This window comes from Equus przewalskii, chromosome 5 (genome assembly GCF_037783145.1).
Source record: "Equus przewalskii isolate Varuska chromosome 5, EquPr2, whole genome shotgun sequence".
Classification (NCBI taxonomy): Eukaryota; Metazoa; Chordata; class Mammalia; order Perissodactyla; family Equidae; genus Equus; species Equus przewalskii.
This window is the reverse complement of record NC_091835.1, coordinates 61,131,909-61,149,741: the sequence shown is the minus strand read 5'-3', so window position 1 is coordinate 61,149,741 and position 17,833 is coordinate 61,131,909. Positions and strand designations below refer to the sequence as shown.

The 17,833-nt window shown below is 39.9% G+C and overlaps 1 protein-coding gene across 2 annotated transcripts in view; it reads right to left on the bottom strand.

The window, feature by feature from the left end:
* The window catches only part of PDZRN4 (PDZ domain containing ring finger 4), a 342,736-nt gene extending 330,026 nt beyond the window's left edge, over positions 1 to 12,710 (bottom strand). The window contains exons 1-3 of one of the 2 annotated variants that reach the window (XM_070619443.1): positions 5,014 to 12,710; positions 2,357 to 2,443; positions 406 to 513 (exon numbers count right to left, since the gene is read on the bottom strand). In XM_070619443.1, the coding sequence (XP_070475544.1) occupies positions 406 to 513; positions 2,357 to 2,443; positions 5,014 to 5,670 (852 nt within the window). In that variant the 5' untranslated portion in view covers positions 5,671 to 12,710. The remainder of the gene's footprint in view (positions 1 to 405; positions 514 to 2,356; positions 2,444 to 5,013) is intronic. The other variant, XM_070619444.1, reaches the window with a different exon arrangement.
* Between the last annotated feature and the right edge of the window lie 5,123 nt (positions 12,711 to 17,833).

The window sequence follows — 17,833 nt, the reverse complement described above, 5'->3', positions numbered from 1 at the left end:
ATTGTATAAATAATTTCAAACTCTACATGTAACATACTAATCACAACTTTAAAGATAGTAATATTTCCTTGTCAAAAATGTTCTTCAGCAGAGATTTATCATCCCTTTTTGAAACGTTATAAAAAATTAATCCCTTAATAATCACACAACTATTGTTATAGTTCATGGAGAGAGGCAATTTTTTAAAACAGAGATATTCACTAACACATTTGGAAACTTCAGATGATTTATTCTTTTATCCCAATATCTAATAATTGATATGGGTTAGCTATATACGCTAGTTAGAAACATACTCTAGTTAGATATATACTCTAATAAGTACCACACCAAGATCAAGCAGTTGCAAATTTAAAACATCCAAACTTTTCTTCCATGGATCATATTTGTGTTTTACTATTGTCTTACCTCAATGATCTTGTCATGAATCTCCAGGCCATCTGCTCTGTCAGCAGGTCCATTTTCCAAAATTTTTGAAACATAAATTCCTTCTGTTGATGTTTCTTCTTGATTATTCTATTAAAAAAAAAATAACCACGAGCAATAAGAAAGATGTAAACAAAATTTTAAGTTGGGTAAAGGACAATTTAATAAATGTAACATTATCAATTCTCCATAAAAGTGCAGCTCTCTTTCTTAGCTGGGGAATTGGCACTGAATTTTAACTTACTTAACACCAAATAGTCATTAATCAAGATGGCAGCTTTAATGAACGAGTCCAGGGTCTCTGACAAGATTATCTATTTATCTCACGTTTTTTCGTATACATAAAAACCTATGGGGAAAGGGCATGCACAAGGTGACATCAACTGGCTCCTAAGTATTATTTATAAAACATCCCATTTGTAAAGAGATGTAGCAGTTAAAAAGGGTTATTAAGAAGAAAACAAAAAACAAATCCAGCCTCACTATATAATTGGTTTGAGATGGGTCATAGTTTTGAAAATATAATTTATCCTAATGATGTGACAGATTTGAAAATACAGCTCTGACTGTATCTATTCACAGGGGAAATTGGGAGCTTGCTCAAGCGTAAAATCCCAAAATATCAACTCTAAACTGCAAGAGAACCCTTTCAAGGCTGATTGTTACACATTTCCAGGTGCAATGAGCCTAAGGATTAGTTAAACCTCAAACATACAGCCAATACGGTACAAATAGGACATTTTCGCCAGTTACAAGAAACCAATTATATTGCAAAACTTATTAAGGGAAAATGCCCACCATCCCATAATAATACATCTAATACATCATATAATTTTAAATGACATTTTACTTAATGGCAGGTTATATAAAATTATTTCTCCATAATTAGCCTTCCTTAACATAAATTTTAAGAGGCTCTTAAAATTTCCAGTGTCATCTAAATGTCAAACACCCAACTAGCATTTATAAAAATATTCCTTAGGGGAAAAGAAAACAAAAATATGATGAAAGGACTTCTATCTTTTCATAATAAATGGAGACTGTTCTAGAAACAGAAGAACAGCAGTCGTTAGTTGCTCGGCTTTTGAAATACTAAAACCAAAGAGGAAATATGTCATTGCCATCCTGAGCTAAACATAGCATATGGCCAAAGATTCTAAGACGGTTTCCTTGGACAACATCTGCAGTGCAGGATGAAAAAATTTCATGGCAGTCTATTGGGAAAATTAAAGAACATGATTTTTTTAAACTTCACCACTTTTTCCTAGTTATGGTGAAAATTAAGTTGTAGTATTTGAAGGATATCAAAGAAGTTTGCAATTTTGTATTTGGTGTAAGCTTATAACTCATGCATTTTAAAAACAATTGGCATCAATGAAGAAAATATTATTCATTCAGTTAAATAAAGGATTTGGGGACCCAAAAATATTTCCAATCAACCATCATTCTTTAACATGGCATTTTCAATGTAACTGGGGAAACAATCACCCCTTATTTCAACTGTTCCTTCATTTATTCAGCATATATAATAAACTGCCCCATGTGAAAACTGACCAATTTGGACCTAAATAGGAGGTACAAGCAGCTAATACAATTACCTAATGTTATCAAATAGAAATTGCCCATACACATCATTGTGAAATAGGTTTATTTAAGAAATTTGCCAATGAGGCTATAAAATGTAGATAAAATGTGAAATGTACTCTTTTTTTAAAAGCAGCACAAACAAGCTTGTTAGCTGTTGTTTTGTTTTTCTCAAAAAAAATCTAGGTATGTACTGGAATATTTGCCTTAAAGAATCTGATATTTGACAACAAGCATGATTTTAAAGATTAAACCACTTGTTTTTCTTACTCAAAATCCACAGATGAAAGCTAAGTTTTCTATTATTTTATAAGCAAAGAGTGAGTTATGCATTAACAAGGTGGGTTACCCGATTTGGTCGACCTCCTATAATATTGAATCCCAACGTGTCATTTTCTCTTTCTAACACAATGGTGAATGGCTTATGTTCTCCACCCTAGAAGAAAAGGGACAAAATAACTAACTAGGTAAAAAATATAAAAGAAAAAAATAAATGCCACTTTTTTTTTTTTTACTGTAAACAAATTAACATTTGAAAAAGGACAAACCTTAAAATTAAGGATGGTTGAATTTGGAGAAAGTTAATTTCATCCTAAATTTACTTTCAAAGTATGTATTTGAAGGCAGCAACTGTGCAGTGGGAAAATAACCATTTTCAAAAATGACTTAATGGCTTTGCATTTTTATGCATGCAGTTATCTTTTATTCTAACACAGTGTCTAATTCTGACTTCACTGTAATTTAAAACAGATTTCTAGTTTAAGCCTGAAGGTATCCTTATTTTTTCCTTCCATTACAGAGAGTAAAATAAATTGTGAAAGGATCTAAATAATCGTCAAAGGATTATTTTATGCAAAAATTTCACTTTGGAAAGTCTTAAGGGATTTAAGGAATGGTGAGCTATTTATAAATTTCTTTCAGCAGTAATATTTGGATTGCTATTGTAATGCAGGATCTTACAGGTTACAGTAATCCCAGTTTTAAATAGTATTCTTATTTGGTTTTGCAGAATTTAAAAAAGAGGATTTGTGGTAAGTCAAGTAGTATATAGGGCTTTCCTGATGGCCAAATAACAGTTAACCAGGAATTATATCTACAACGTGTTTATTAATAAAAAACAATTTAAATATAAGATGAAATAGTGCCAGACTAGGTAAGTTTTAATCATGGCCATGGATATTATTAACTCTTGTAGGAAATTATATATTTGGTAATTACTTCTGAATAATAAAATTCCATAAATGTCGTCACCACTACCACCATCATCACCACTTTTCCCAGGAGCCTTTCCCAGGCAGTGCACACAGCAGCCCCTGCTGGTAGTGGGACAACATTTCTGAGGAGCACAGAGAAGCCTTTTGAGAATGAGTCTGCAAATCCTACGCAGTTTCCTTACTTCTCAGAACCATAGCTTGACTTGTTGCCTGGACTGCTCTGTCGCATAACTCTAGCTGTTGTTCCTCTCCATCAACCACTGCTTCCCTAAGACCTTGAAACCTGAACTGGGAATACACAGCATAAATCTGTGCTTCTCTCCGGGTCTTCTCATTTTGTAAATTTACCTGGATATAAAGAGGATAGAGAAAGAATCATAGACAGTATCCAGTCTTTTGATAAGCAGTGTGCTTCTGTTTATCAGAGTGGAAACATTTTAGCCCCTCACCCTTCAATGACCTTTTTTTAGTTTCAAGGACAGAAGCTTCTAAACTCGATGCCTGAGTTGGAGGCAGCGCAAACAGTCCCAAATGGGAATCGTCCCGCGTTGCTCCTCCCCAGGTCGCTGAAGAATGAAAACAGCTCCTTGAATGGAGTGCAAGTTCTGCTAAATCCCTGCTCACCATGGCAGCGACTAACAATGTCAAACACTGTGCAGAAGTCCTCCAGAAGAGAAGTAACAGCTTTATAAACAAGCCTCTTCACACGGGACGCTGCGAAGAGGCTTGTTTATTCGGTCTGAAAGAGGGCAGTCCACCCGCACAGTTCAGGGCCAGCAGCTTCGACAAAGAAGGGAAACAGCCGCTGCCTGGGGGGTCACGGGGCTACTCTGACCACAGATGGATGTGGTTGCTCTCAGACCTGGTTCCCCCAGACACTCCCTCACACACACGCTCCACCAATAACGAAACCGGAGGCAGGGAAGGATTATTCAGGGAAGGGCAGGGTGGTGAAAAGAACTCTGCAAGTCTAAGAAATCCCATCTCCTAATCTCTCAACTCTTGAGGTTGTCCCGGTCCTCCACACCTGATGGTCCCTGAATTGAAAAGGTAGCTGACGCGAGCAGCGTGGCAGAGAAACTGTCATTCAGAGCTAAAGCCATAGGGCCAGGCCACCGGTGGCTTAGTGGTTAAGTTCAGCGCTCTCTGCTTCGGAGCCTGGGTTCGGTTCCCGGGTGTGGACTTACACCACTCGTTTAGCGGCCATGCTGGGCTGGCGGCCCACATACTAAAAAACAGAGGAAGATTGGCACGGATATATGGATGTTAGCCCAGCAAAAAAAAAAAAAAAAAGAACCAAGACAGAGCTTAAGCCATCCCCAGGTGTGGGACTGACAAGGCCACAGGCATGCTGGAGCAGAGGGAGAGGGGAGGCAGGGTCTGAGAGGTCCTCGCTTCGCTTCCCGCTTCCCTTCTCCTGTTTGCTGCAGACATAGGCCAAAGGTACAAAAAATAGGGAGGCAGGGTTGGGTTGGAGAGTGAAAGATGGCAGCAAGGGTTTGGGTGGGCAGACGAGTTTTCCTAATTCCGCCTTCTCCATCAAAAGTTGGAATTGAATCCGTTTAACTCTTTCCAATCCTAATAAGCAGAAAGGGGACAATCCTTCTTAACTCCAATACTAATACATTCGAAAGATAATAATAGTATAGCGTGTTCAGGGCGGGTGGATGCTTTCTACTACGTGATAAGGAAGGATGTCCCCTTCCAAAGGAATCCTGAAGTACCAGGAAGAACCGTTCCTCTTTCCATCCCAAGTGATCACTCCCCGGGTGCCCAATCCCTCTGCGCTTACCGGGCTGTGGCCGCCGCCCAGGTCCCCGGCGAAGTTGCGGACGTGAGCCATGTACTGGGTGAACTTCTCCTGGTACCTGCGGACGGTGAGCTGCACGGCGCCCTGCAGCGCCCAGAGCTGCGCTAGCAGCGCCTTCTCGCGCCGCCTCCAGGCAAGGACTTGGGGCCCGGGCCCCGGTCCGCTCCCGCAGCGGCCGCCCGGCGGCGCCCCGCGCGCGCCCCCGCCCCGGTAGGCCCCGGGCGCTGGTCCGCCTCGACCCCGCGCGGGCACGTTCCCACCGCCGCGGCAGCCGGGCCCCGAGCCGCAGCCCCGGCGGCGGTGGTGGCGGCGGGTAGGGCCGAAGTCGCAGCGCTCGACGTGCGCGGCCAGCTCGCGCAGCCGGACCGAGTGGTCGCAGCCGCGGGCGCGGTAGTCGCACTGGATGCGCAGCTTCTGGATGAGGCTGCGCAGAGGCAGCACCCGGTACAGCTCGCCGGGCGCCAGGGGCTGGCACTGCAGCGGGCACCGGCGCCGCCGCGCCGCCCAGGGCAGCAGGCAGCGGGCGCAGAAGACGTGCCCGCACGGCGTGCACAGGGGCTCCTCCAGCACCTGGCCGCACAGCTTGCACTCGAGATCCGGGTCCACGGCTTCGGAGAAGCGCTCCAGGGCAAAGCCCATGGTAGGGATGGGGGAGAAGGGGGAGCGGATGTGAGTCCACTTTCTCCGAGCCCCCCTGTCTCCCCCGGGCTACCCCTGGGACAGCGCTCCCGCTGCGGCCGTGGCTCTTCGGAGGGGAGGAGGAGAAGGGCAGGGGGTGGCTGGGTAGTGATCTCAGAGTTTGGCTTGAAGTTTTCAGGCTCCAGCTAGGTCCCCTGACTCCGCCGTATTGACGCTAATAGACGCCGCCTCAAGTGACCACCCCCGCCGCCTCCACACACACTCCCCCGCCTCCTTCGCTGCTCACAGTTTATATTGTTTCAAATTTTGTCCGCGGAGAGCTGAGGCCAGCTTACAATGCTCTTAGGAAAGCCGTGTTCCCGTTTGCCTGCACAGTGAACTGGATTCAAACAGTTCTCGGGCAGAGCTGTTAATCGGCACAGCGAGGCCGTTGAGAAACAACTTTTCATTCTAGCAGGATGGAGGCTCCGGGAGAACGGGATCTTTGTCGGTCTGGTTTTCCGCTGAATCCTCACCGCCACGCATCAAGTCGGTCTTCAACAAATGTGTGAAATAGATGCACTTCTGTCCATTCGAGTCAGCCAATTACAAAATCACCATCTAAGTGCCTGCGACCTTAGGAAATCACTGTGAGGTATCTACAGAGCCAGGCTTCTCAAATCACATCCAGAAAGCAGGTGAGTGTAGCGAGGCGGGATGATGACTGAGAGCAAAAACGGGGAAAGGGCCAGGTGCTCGCCTTAGGACAACTCCCTCTTAGGGAGGACTTGAACCGCCATTCAAGGCCTCCCACCGTGTGAGGACGCTGGAATTCTGTTACCCGGCTGTCTGACTCCAGGTTCAATCGCCACACCATCCATCTTCTGCTTCTACAGGCATTTTACCACTGGGAATAGGAATGTGATCATCTGGGTCCCCGGAAAGGAGAATTAAAGAGAAGGATTATGAAAGAAAGTAGGGAAATAGAAATAAAATCCTGATGTCTGCTTCTGTCTACTTACCTGGATATACAGTTTAGATCCAAACTGCCCCTTCCTCCAGTTTGAGTCTTCAACGTATACAGTAGGCCAGGCCTTACTGAAAACGTACAGTAAGGGGTCCCTCAAGCCCTCCTTCCTCAGCTTCCATCACCGTCTTGGGAACCTTAGCAGTGCAAAGCACCCCTATCATCCGGATACACAGCACTTACTGCCATTATCCGGAAGCTACTTCCACATGCTTAGGATTAATCCTTGATGATTCTTCACTGCCAGCGGAGCAGTGTTCCCAGAAAGCTGTGTGCCTTTGTACAGCGCCAAAAGGTATCATCTGGAACACATGAAAAAGGCTCCAGACTTTCTCCTTTAAATCCGTGGCACTCATGGAAAAATTAGCAAAGGCTAATAATAGAGGCTAATAAGAACCTTCTGAGCCTTCTTTCTGTTTGAAAGATGAAATTTTATTAGAGTAGTTGAATAGCGAGTGAGAATCCTGGAGTGGCTTGCCAGGTCTTTGATAGGCTTTTCAACTTATTTCAAAATAAGATGCTATATTTCACATTTTATGCATACAGATATATGGTAAAATAACATTTGCCACAGTGCTCCAAATTTCCCTCTCCCTTTTGGCCTATCTTTTGCCAAGTAAATAAACAAACAATAAGTTTGTGAATAAATAAGAAATCATTTAACATTAACAGCATGAACATGTTCTTGTGAACTGCGTGGAACAGAAAAAGCAGAACGTTATAGCATTTATTCAAATAATTCTGGGCTGGAAGACTTCCATCTTTCTTTAGCTATTGAAAAAGCTATGACTTATAGCTATGACTTTATAGCTAGGGCCTGACGTTTATTGTCTCACCATAAACACAATGGCAGTGAGAACATTTTTAAAAAGAGAAGAGATGGAATGTAAAAATGTTCTATTGAGATATTAGGAAAATGAGACTTAGAATTACTGGAAAAAGAAGAAAAAAACACAAAAATGATGCTTATGTGAATGGTCCTTGGTCCACTCATGCAATTCTTGCAGCAAAAGTAATGAACATGAACAGATTATGGTCTGAGTAATTCCGGGATGTAAGACGGTTTGATTGTTAAAGGGAAGATGGATGTCAAAAACCTTGTCCACAGAGAATAACAAGTTCAAAACTGAGAAAATGAGAAGTGAAGCCAAGTGATGAAGTAGGCCAAAAGGGAGCTTAGGAAAATCTTTTACATGAGAAAATGCAAGCTTGAGCACTTCGAAAAAAGTTAAGTACCAGGGGAAAAACATTACAAGAGTTGACCACAGGGAATGGACACATCTAAGTGAGCTTCATGGACTCTTCCCATGTGAAAATGTTGCCACATAATAAATCTGTGACATCAGTTGAGCCAAATTGTCTGATTTTACTTCCCAGACTTTAAATGATTATTCTATATATTAGGAAAATTGTAATATCTCGGAAAAGCTTGAGTGAGCTAGGAACGTGGAGCCTAATTAAATTGAGCTAATTAGCTTAGGTAAGCAAAGAAAGCACTTAGAATCAGTTTAAAATATGCACAAATATTTCAGCAAAACTAATTCAGTAACATCTCAATGTCTTTTAGCAAATGAGACAAATTGTCACCTTGTATCATTAGCTGGGCCATATCCTTGTGTGTTCACTGATAATAATTTTCTCTTTTAAGAATCTCTGGTTAGTGAAAGTTGCAGGCTGAACAGCAACATTTGGGGAAGAACTGAAAAACAAGCCACTGTCTTCCTTCTTACTGGGAAGGGCAAACTTCCATCTGTCCTGCTGGTTGTGGCCAAGACCATACCTGTCACTTTTCTCATAAGCTTTCATTCAGGCTGGACCTGAGAATATGCTTTGCCAACTGAGAGACAAGAGGAAGACAATAAATATATTTAGTTCATCTCCAAGCCAAAGACCATGGGTTGACAAAATATAAGTAGTCAGTATTTAGTTGGGTATTTTCAGTTTAGGAATTAGTGTTTGCTTCCATCCACTGTCAAGGGTCATATATTCATGAAAACAGATAAAAAATTAACTTGCTATATTCTTTGGGCCAATTCCTAGAGCAGTAACGAAACCAGAGTATGCTTGTGCGTGTTTCCAGTGAGCAAAGGCAGGGTCCCAACCCAGCTATGAGTCATCCCTGCTTCCAAGGGTGACTAGGGAAGCTGAGAGTTACTGATTGTTGTCAAGTGCTGAAAGACCTAATACTGAAATGCTATATTCCAAAACTCAGACATGATGAATGGAGAGGTGAAAAAGGATAAAAAGAGATCATTTTTTTCTACCCCATGCATAGGTAATACTTTAAACCAACTCATTTGTGATTTTTTTTCATGTTGTCTCATGCATTTGATTAAGAATCATAAAGTCAGGAAGCTTGGGGAAATTTTCCAGAGAAAAATTTAAATAAATTATGTCTTTATTCCGTATACGTTCATTTAGCATGATTTGATACTTTTAATATAACAGCAATTTTTAAATCTTCTATTATAAGAAGTTGAAATCTCATCATTTATATTTTCTTTTCTCTGATTCTCTGGTCATGTATCATGAATTAGTATTATGGTCTATAATCATGTGCATTTTCCCAAAGTGCCCTAAATTTAAGCTATAACTATATGAGATTACTCTGGTAGGTGAGGCCAAAATACCCAGCTATTTCAGATCAAAATAGTTCTTGTGGACAGCATTTCTCTGTATTATTGAAGTTAATGTTCATTTGTGCTCTTATCTTGACATTTCATCATAATCTAGGATCAGAATTGCACCTAGTAGCATAAATAAATGTGTTCATATAGCATGAGATAATAACAAGATCAACTTGAGACTGTTTAAAAATTCCAAATGATAAAAACAATTAAAAGATCTTTTAAAGATGAGTTATTTGAAAGCTCGTTGAAAACAAGGCAGCTATTTTTACAAGGCTGGCTGATAACATACTATGGCAGAGAAGAGACCTTTTAGATATATGTTCTACTCTTTGGAAAATACAGGGTCAGTTAAACCCAGAGAGTGTAGAGCAATATCAATCCTTATAATCCTTGTCTGTTGACATCTAATCCATTAGGAGTTATTTGCTATTATCTTGTTTTCGACTATCTTTGGCAAAATGAAGAGTTAGAAGGGGCATCATGACAGTACAGAATGGCATCTTTAAGAGAAATAAAGTGATATGCACAAAACTGTTATGTACACCAAAGCACAGTGAATGCTTTACAGTAATTGTGCAGTCTCTATGGAAATGAATTAGCAGACAAAGCGGAACGAAGACTTTGAAGAAAACTGAGTTTAAGTGAGAGATTAAATTAAAAATTGTGGCAACTTTCAATTCAGTTATGGACTGATTTTCTAAAGTCACAAATGTTAGGGTAACATTATTCTCCTATTTCAGAGAGGACTGTGGTGAGAAAGGGTTTTTGCAGGAAATATATTAAATCCCGTGTTTAATTAACCTTGACTTTGTGCTGTATCTTTGTGGGTCATAGTCACTGACAAAGAGGGAAGATATCAAAAACAAGTATAAGAGCTAATAAGTAATAACTCTTTCCTGTGTGACGGGCACAGCAGTATACTCTTTTTTTTTTTTTTTTTTTGAGGAAAATTAGCCCTGAGCTAACATCTGCTGCCAATCCTCCTCTTTTTGCTGAGGAATACTGGCCCTGAGCTAACATCCGTGCCCATCTTCCTCTACTTTATATGTGGGACACCTGCCACAGCTGGCTTGCCAAGCAGCGCCATGTCTGCACTCGGGATCTATACCAGTGAACCCTGGGCCACCAAAGCAGAACGAGCAAACTTAAGCGCTGCGCCACCAGGCTGACCCCAGGAGTATACTCTTTACGTGCACAATCTCATTCAATCCTCTCAATGACCATTTTGGGTAGATGCTATTATTATTCCCACAACTTGCCCAAGTTTACACAAATAGAAAGTGGCAGAATCTGGGATTAAACCAAGGTCTGCCGCATTAAAGAACTCAATCTTAAACACTACCCTGTGATGGCTTTTAAAATTTTTTTTCACATCTACTGTGGAGTTATTTGGGGATAAAATGTACTATTCACACCTGCTATGTGAATGGAAACTATAGTTGTGTCTATTTGAATTCCATTGCTTAAAGTATACCACTTTTGTTTTCCTTACTCTAAGGAGGGAAAGTCTAGGTCATATATTAGAAGTCTTTGAGTAATTGATGTGAATGAGAATAGTGACCTTAATGATTGTTCTATGTGACACCAATGTGGTTATATTTTTAGATCATTTTGTCCCACATAGTGGTCTCAAATAGCTGGGAGTTTTATATAGAATAAACCAGTTGTCTCAGTTCCTTGAATCGTGGCTTAATAAATCAATCCCTACATATTTTGGTTGAACGTTTATTTTGTGTTTAGTTCTTCAATGAAGATTTTCTGTAACTTGATGTTTTCTTGATGTTTCTCCAAAATTCCAGAGGTTTCCACAAAATTTTGAGATCTGCTAAGTTCATTAAATCAACTTGCTTCTCAGTAAAAGCCAATAATTACTTTATTGAATGTGACTTTTTGGTTTTTACTACTTATTACAATAGTATGGGAACCAGTGTTTAAAACTAATGTTGTAAGTAGCGTTTGAAGACAAAACTAGAAAAAAATCTCACTAGTCACATTGGCCATCAGTAATTGTCCTTTGGGTTTCTGAAGCCACTTGTTTGCCCATTCTGCTCAACTCAAAGGAAATCCATAAATAGTTAACATTATTTATTAATAATTTATTACATGATAATATTCATTTTAAAAACAAGAGGAATTGGAAATTCCGTATGAAAATTCTATTGGCTAGAATAGTGTCTAAAATCAAAGAGATGTTTCTGTCATTATTTGTTTTACCACACCATTGGTTTGGGCATGAATTATTTAATCAGCATAGTCTCACCTACAAAATGAAATAATTGGCATCTTTATTCTTCTCCTCCCAGAAACCTTGAAAGAATAAAATAAAATACATTTTGAATACTTTAATGACCATTTAGAATCACGGTACAAAATGATCATATATTACAGTATAGTATGTGAAGCAAGTTAAATTCTAAGCTCTCAAGTTCAGGGTATTCTATTCTGTATTAATGTAAAGCAGATCCCAGCATTGCCACCAACTGGTTCTGTAGTCTTGAACAATTTGGTTAACCTTTTCCTGACTTAGTTTCTTACCATCTGTAAAATGAGCATAATAATCACACCTACCTCGTTGGGATGTTGTAAGATTGAGTGAGTTAATAAATGTAACATAGAACCTTGAAGCATAGTTAGTATTATGTAATTATTTGCCCTCATTATTGCACTCCAGAAATAGTTTATCAAATTACGCATAGGGAGTAGTGTATGAATATACATGTCCCGCAACACTGAAAGCCCTCCCTCCAAAAAGAGAAAACAGTCTGATCATGTTATTTTAATGTGCACCTCTTTAGCAATGGAATGGAATACTTTAATGCTTATTGACCACAGGTATTTCTTCATGAAATTTACTCTTCACATTTCTCTATCATAATATTTGTCTTTTTGTAATTGATAGGAGTCCTTTATGTATGAACACTAATTTTTTATCAGCCTCTATAACATTGTTAAATTCTGTTTATGATCATCTACCTTTGAAAGTTGAGGAAAGAAAAGCACGTGTTATTCTTTGTAAAAGGATCTTGAAACATAGACTATCAATCATCACTGTCTTGTTTTGAAGAGAAGAAATGAGAGTCTTTGTTTTGTATGTGTCCCACCACATCCTTTAAGTTACTATGTGTTCCTTGTTCCATGCCTAGAGAGAAGAGTGTGCTGTTCAAGGCAGCTTTGAACATGAGCTAGGGAAACCACATTCTCCTTCTGATTCCTCCTCCATTTAGATTATTGAACAATCTTTCATCTATGTTGCAAATCTTGTTCACTAGTGTTGTGATATAATTTACCTTTATTTGATATGTGCTGTGCTAAAATTGTATTTTTTATGAAAAATCATTTTTATGCAACTTTGTACAATGCAGTATTCAGTAAATGTTTGCTTAATGTTAAATAAATATGATAGTGTAAATTATGTGCAATTTTGGTTCATAGTTAAGGTTATGATTAAAGTATTCATTTGCAGAGTCATCCCACGACTGCACACCAAGTTTCTGATTGTAATAGAGAGGCTGATTAATTCCATCCACTGACTTCTTATCCACCTCTCAGCTCCATGCTCCTTACTACCATCAGATCCAGAATTACCATCCAAGTTGCCAGCCCTTTGGATTAACTGTTTTCCCCCAACTCTTTCTGACTCAGTTTCTTTTCTTTTTAAGAAATTTGATCACACTTATCTTTTTAACCCTATTTCAGTTTTTCTCCATGCTGCCTTCCTGCGTAACCCCTCTTCTATCTCCCAGAATCTTTCTCACATATACAAACTTTCCTAGGACAGTGTAGTAGCTACCATTCCAATTTAACCTGATTTTCTTCTGGCAACTGAATTCTCCCTCAAGAAATTCTGAAAAAATAAAGGGTTCATTCTCCTAATCACTAAACTCTCAGAGCTAGGAAAAGGGAGACATTTATTCATGGTCTGTTTGTAGACACATGAATACAACTTTCACTCAGCAACCCGGTGCACCAGAAATTCAACTCATGCTGCCCTCAACAGTAGGTTGGAGTCAAGAGCTAGAGCAGGCGTGGTTCATCCGGTGGCTCCAGGATGCCTTCAATGACTCAGCTTCTGCCCCTTTATGGCTCTGGCTGGCTTGTAAGTCTGGTTCCCCTCACGGCCGAAGGATGGGTGCCAGTAACTTTCAGTTCTGTGCTTCCTGATGCATGTCAAGTAGTCAGGGAGGTAGTTCTTCCTAGAAAAGCATACAAAGAGCTTCTCCAGAACTTCTCCCCATCCCGAAAAAATCTGCTTGAGTCTCATTGGCCATAATTGCACATTCAAGCATTCCAGAACCAGCCACCATCAAAAATTATGCTGATTGACTCAGACTAACAAGGACCCACACCTGGAGCCAGAGACACGATCAGCTTCTCCTGGGTGAACAGGTGTTGATGGAGGGAAACAAATATCTGAACAAGTGTAGTCCTCTTTCGAAAAAGAATAGGATGTAATTAACTGACTGCTTACTGTGGTCTTGAAACTAAGCTTTAAATGTCTTTTAGCCATTTACAAGTCAAAACAGCCCTAGGAGGTAGGTATTATTATTGCCATCATGTTTGTTTTACAGACGAGGAAACTGAGGCATAGAGAGTTTGAGTGACTTGCTCAAGGTATCAGAGTTCTTAAGTGGCAACACTGAGATTCAAACTTGGACATCTAGCTTCAGAGACTCTGCTCTTAACCACTAAACCAAACTATCTTTACGCTATCCACTACATCATCTTTTTTTGAAGACCGTGGTGAAGACTCAGGCTTTGTAGGTAATGTAGTCCTTAAATTGAATTCCAGCTCCTTTATATACCAGCTGTGCAATCTTGTGGGAAATGACTTAACCTTTCTGAATATTAATTTCTTTACCTGTAAAATGAGCAAAATAATAACTATTACACAGTGATTGTGTGAATAATAATTAAATAGTGTTTATTTCTCTGACACATAGGAGATATGTAATAAATGGCAGCTCTTGTTACTTTCTCTAGAGAAACCTAATTTATGTTAGGGCATTTGTAAATATAAAGTGTACATAATTATCATAAAATTTTGGGTTATTTTATAAATCATACAATATATCATCCCTTGTTCAAATGATATGAAATTTAATTTCATTCAAAATGTTTCTCCTAAAACCTGACCCACATCAATAAATATGGATAAAACTAAATATTGCATGTACCGTTTCTCAAAAATGCCTTTTTTCAGTTAAATTATCTAAAAGAGAGTTGCATATCAAAGTACTCTCAAGATGAGATTTCTTTTTGACTTTTCACACAGTTATGAAATTCGACCCTGCCCCTAAATGTTAGCACAAAACCAGATCTTCAACGTAATGTGAATCTTGCCAAAATACTTAAGAAATCCAAGCCAAGAAACCTGGAGAACAATCTGGCAGCATTTAGTGATGTCAGGAATGTGCACCCCTGTGAGCTGGCAACCATCTCCTGGGAGCCTCTTCCACAGGTTGATCCTGGAGGTTTGTTGCAGCTTTGGCTGGGGACCAGGGAATTATGGCAAACCTAGGTGTTCATCTCTAAAAGAGATGAAAAAATGTTGTAGAAACAGCCTATGGGCTATTCAGTGGTCAAAAGCAGTGATCTACATTCATATATAGCATATAGCTGAGCCCAAAGCCAAAATATTGAGATGAAAATCACTATAAGCAAATCTGTAGCAGAATACCATTTTTGCAAATTAAAAACAGATACATTATGGACCAGCCCTGGTAGCCTAGTGCTCCATGCAGCAGCCCGGGTTCGGTTCCCAGGCGTGGACCTATACCACTCATCTTTCAGTGGCCATGCCATGGTGGTGGCTTACATCCAAAAATGAGGAAGATTGGCAGTGGATGTTAGCTCAGGGTGAATCTTCCTCAGCAAAAACAAAAACAAACAAAGAAAAGCCCAGATACATTATAAGACAACAATGCACATTTTTCAAGGATACCTACATATCCAAGGACACATATTAAATGCATCAGAGCAGGTGAATGTGGAAAGAAGGAAATGGTAGTGGGAATAAAAGCAAAAGAAAAAAAGGTGAGTTTCTCAGACTAATGATGATGGCGTGTCATGAATTGAGGATTATGATTAATTCAATCCTCTGTTTCTAAGCCCCAATAAAAACAAAAGAGAAAAAGAAAAGAAAAACAGAGAAAGGGGCCAGCCCATCGGCATAGTGGTTAAGTTCATGTGCTCCGCTTCTGCGGCCCAGCATTTGCAGGTTTGGATCCTGGGTGTGGACCTACATACCACTCATCAAGCCATGCTGTGGCAGCGTCCCACATACAAAATAGAGGAAGACTGGTACAGATGTTAGCTCAGGGACAATCTTCCTCACCAAAAAGAAAAAAAGAAAAGAAAAAGAGGGAGAGAGAAGAAACGAAGGGAAGGGAAAACTACAGGCAGGCATTACATCATGCACATCCATTTAACAACTTCTCTTTTAATCTTTTCATAGTAGTTCTAATGCAATTTGCATACAGGCATATCACCAAAGCATATTTCCTGGAGATGACCACATTAATTATACCTACTGATAGTGAGTTCATACAACGATTACAGAGACATTTAGATATTAAATGGATTGATTTAATTCATACTCAAATGAAAAAAGGAAAAGCAGATTGCCTCTCTACCTGGCTTTGTCCTCCACTAAGTCTTCTGAACGTCTGCTCTAACGGGATTGTGTCTATAGTTATTCATCAGTCCTATGTTTCATAGCCAAAGAGAGTTTTTAAATAGCAAAAGGGTGGAGTATGTCTGTGTGTGCCTACTGAGGCACAGAGATTTTATAAATTATATTTGTCTTAGTTAATTTTTCCATTATGGGGTAGTATAGCTAAATTAAAAGCATATAGAAAACATTAAGAGAAGCTGAGAGGGAAAGGCAGAACACAGACACACAGAACACCCCTCTGGGCTGTGGAGATACCCTAAGCTTCCAAGACATGGAGCAGAACTTGGAGGGTTTTAAGGGGAGAATGAAAGGGAGAGGCTTGACACAGTCATATTCACAGCTTCTTGGTGTTAGGATGTAGACATAACATTTTGCGAGCCACCATTCAATCCACTATAGCACCTACTTTCAAATCACAGTTCTGTCATCTCCTAAGGGTGTCCTTGGGCAGGTTACTTCACTTCCCTGCGCTTTAGTTTGTTCATCGGTAGCACAGAGGCTTATGGGAGGGATATTAGATGAGGTTGTATATATTCAAAATGCCTGACTGTTCTCTTTATGTAAATATTAGTTATTGCTGAGTTATGACAAAAGATGACACAATTTACTATGGGTAAAATTAAATAAAAAGGCAAGATATTACTCAAATATACTTCCCTTCTCTTTAATAATGGTTTATTTGGATCTCTTACATTGTTATCTCTGATGCTGTCCAGATTCTGGTCTCGACAACAGTAAAACATTCTCAAGGAGGTATTGTTATGTCTCAGTAAAGTGTGTATTTTTTCATGTTTTGAGATTAGACAAAAGCTTCCCTTCTCAAAAAGTTTTCCCTACCAGACATGTAATTAAAGAATTATGATTCATTTGTCTTTTTTTACTCAGAGCACTGACAAAGGACTTTCCACTACACATCCCAAGAAGAGGAAAAGAGCAGCAGAAAGGCTTATTTGTAAAAAGGCATAATATTTACAAACATTAAATAACTTTTGTCTCAGACTATATCTGACTTCTACCATTTAAACTATACCATACAGTTTATCATCTAAGGAAAAGCAAAAGCAGATGATACTTAGAACAGAGATTCAAAGCTTACTTTCCTGTGTCCATAAGAAGGTGATATTCTTGAAAACCAGGATTTATGTAGAGAGAAAAATTCTTTTTTAAAATTCTCAAAATGTTCATATCAGGAGCAACCCTGAAGGATATGGACCACAGGGGTTTACCATAAGCCACAGGTAGGTAGAACTCAGGATATGACACAAGAACAGTGCCCACTTGATGTTTTCAGAGAGAGTGCGAACGGGAAAGTGAGAGAGAGAGAGAAGATGATGTTACTGAACCTGAAGTGAGTTTGCTCACCCGTTGCACAGCAAGCCAATCTCTGACACCGGGGGTGGTGGAAGAAAGTAGGAATTTTATTTTTGCACAGTGCTGAACAAGGAGAGAGGGCAGCTAACGCTGAAATCCCGAACTCCCTGAGAAGCTAAAAGGAAGGGTTTTTATTTGGGGTTTTAGGTAGGGGTGGGGAGCACATGGCCTTGCTGGTTGGAGCTTTCCCACCAGCCTGTCTTTGGCCTTGAGACTACTTGCAGAGAGGAGGGAGCCCATGACCTTGCTAGTCAGCAGCTTTCCCACCAGCCTGGATCTCTTTGTGGGGAGGAGATAATCCAGGTGCTTGTCCTTGATGGTGTCTGTCTCCATGGAGGATAGTGGATTCTGGAGCCAGAAAGTAAGCAGGGAATGACTGTTTTGGTTTTAACCTTTTATATGCTGGGTTAAATGTGGGGAAACTGATATCAGGGTTAATACCAGTGAGGTGGTCAAACACACAGACCTTTCCCCACCCCTTCT